The sequence below is a fragment of the Trichoplax adhaerens genome, genomic scaffold, assembly GCF_000150275.1.
Source record: "Trichoplax adhaerens TRIADscaffold_1 genomic scaffold, whole genome shotgun sequence".
In the NCBI taxonomy this organism is placed as follows: Eukaryota; Metazoa; Placozoa; class Uniplacotomia; order Trichoplacea; family Trichoplacidae; genus Trichoplax; species Trichoplax adhaerens.
In genome coordinates, this window is record NW_002060943.1 from 1,247,753 (window position 1) to 1,250,445 (window position 2,693).

The following is a 2,693-nucleotide window of genomic DNA, read 5'->3' on the forward strand; positions in this document are numbered from 1 at the left end:
AATATTAAGGAACTACCGTTAAATTCGGCCGAGAATTTATAATTAAAAATTCGCATTTTAGCAGAGACTGGGCGAACTATCGCATTACAAAGTATAGATTCATAACGTGTTATAGCTCAATCGTCTCATACCGAAGTAAAAGGCATTAAGAGTTTTCAAGTAATAATAAAAATGAATAATAACGCTTTCATCATCGCATTGGCATGTTTCATAATAACTATTGAATGTTTGTTGATTCTCAAAATGTAGAATATGCATTTTAAATCAGGCCATGGAAAAATTAGATTTATATAAATAATAGGACTGAAACAAGTAATTGATTTATTGACTGATTTTGTTACAGTATTCACTTATGGTGTAAGATTCTGCATGTAAGTTACTGTACTACCCGTGATATCAGAACTTAAAAGCAATAGTTTGCCAATATTATTTCTGACGGTACCTATTCAAATTTTATTCCACCCTACCTCCCGAATAGATTGTCGAGTTTTGTGCTTAAGTCAATTTAACGCTATTAACAAGATGGTAAATGCCTTTTAGCTATTATTCTCAGACATATTGACCAATGCTATACTAGAATGAAATAGCGACAACATGAGGTTTAAAAGCTAATGATGAATTTTACATAATTTTATCAGTTAACAAGAGTAGTAGGGATGATAATATGAGGTTTAAAGGCTAATAATAAATCTTTCTGTAATTTTATCAACTAAAATGTGTCTTAAGGATAAATTTCATAGCTTCACTAGCTTTATAGTATTTTCTAGGGCAATTTTAAGGTATTTGCTATATAGACTTGGTGTAATTAGTAAATTTTATAAGTAGAATGTTAAAACTTTTCTAGAATACGACTTGCTAATTAATACTTAGTCTTCGAAACCTCGAGAGCCCGTCGAAGCCGATAAAATGTGCAGGTTGAAGATTTGATAAGATAGCATTCTTGTAATCGGAACAACCTAGAAATCTTCTTAATCAAAAGTTCTCAATTGAAGCCTGCACTGCAAATCTGTTTTACTGATAGGTTACAGTATTTGGTAGTCTGAAATAGACAGTGTAAATAGATTTTTTAAGTCAGTGTAATAGCTCACCTACAGATTTGCTTACACATTTTCTGTATTTTTAAATTATTTACTCGATACATTCAGCTAGTCTAATAAGATTGCTGGGTCGCTATCTTCTGCAATTACTATTGCATCAAAGCTATATAACATTGACTAGGGTGTAATTCACAATGAATAAAAATCGCTTTGCTACGCTTCAAATATATTCCAATATTGCTGAATGAGTAATATCAAGAGATGCTAGTATAATCTAGCATAACACTGCATTAACCAGAATAACCGATTATAACAAACTTACGCAATTTTATCGAAACATGAGGTACATATATCTTAATCGCTATTACAAAAATGATTTGCTTTCCATCTGACAGAAAGTCATTACAAGTTCCCGAAATAGTTATAAAAGAGTTAAAAGCAGTATCGATTATACGAAACGTTGTTAGGATTGGCCAGAAACTTTGCTCAACTTATCAGAAACGAAAACATGAATAATTTGAATACAATCTACTGTACTCTACTATTCATCTATGACTGATTTAATCAAAATTAATTTTAAGAAATGCGAATGTAGTAATGAAAGATATAATTCCGACTTAATTAACTTTTATAGCACCTAAAACTACGTTATTGGTTACGCTAAGGAATGTAATGTAGGCGGAGTGGAAAACCAAGATTGTTGATCTTTAGCATTGATACTAGTGTAAGGACAATAAACGACAATAAATTTTAATCAATATTGAACTTTCCTAACGTCGATACTATTTTTAAATATTTACTTACCTCTTGCCTATCGTGATCTTCATAAGCTATTTTCGGAGCTAATCCAATATCGAGATGGAAGAAAAGAGTGATTAGTCATCGTTTCGAGTAAGTACAATTACTATATTAACACCAAGTTTTCAATCACAATGGAATAACAAGATTAAAATTTTGGCGCCTAAATGATCTATCGATACTAACATTTTTGACTAGTTAATAGATCATGATGATCAGGAGTAATTGATCTTCGCCTGCAAGAAAATTAGTAAATTATCCAAATTTTGCGAATATTTTACAGTTAATAGTAATCATTGTCAAAGCACACTTCGTATCCACTTACGTCTTTGCTTTGTTATGGCGATACAATAAGAATATAAACCCAATGATAAGTAGGATACCTATAATTGATCCTAGAGAGATGCCAACAACTGTACCAGCTAGAATGTGAAGAATGAGTTTGTGATAACGGATTTTAATTGCGTTAAGTGCTGCTTTATATTCCCATAACACTTTAAAATCACCTTATCGTAATTAGCTAAAATCACTATAGAGTCTGCTTGGAATCTAAGGTACTATCACGACCATATTTATGATTATGATTATAACGACGTGAAAGACTGAAGAGAATTATTCACTGCAGTTTCTAATAACTCTAGCGAAGCTATTGACTTACATGATAGTGAAACGCTGCCTCGTACGCATCTATCTCCACTTGCTCCTGGAGTCGTACAACTTAAATATCATAAGCAAGCAGGTCTTAAGTTTAATTCTTTGATTATATATAATAAAACGGATCATGATTACTCTTAATTAGCAGTAATAAAGTAAATTAGCTTGGAATGATCGATTTTTATATACATATACTGCCAATAA

At 31.4% G+C, this 2,693-nt stretch overlaps 1 protein-coding gene across 1 annotated transcript in view; it reads right to left on the minus strand.

Annotated features, from left to right (window-relative positions):
• Positions 1 to 536: 536 nt before the first annotated feature.
• TRIADDRAFT_51362 (uncharacterized protein) overlaps positions 537 to 2,693 on the minus strand; it is a gene marked incomplete at both ends in the record, with an annotated part of 7,156 nt that continues 4,999 nt past the window's right edge. Inside the window, 2 exons of the mRNA XM_002108415.1 lie at positions 537 to 608; positions 1,842 to 1,879. Coding sequence (XP_002108451.1) covers positions 537 to 608; positions 1,842 to 1,879 — 110 coding nt within the window. The remainder of the gene's footprint in view (positions 609 to 1,841; positions 1,880 to 2,693) is intronic.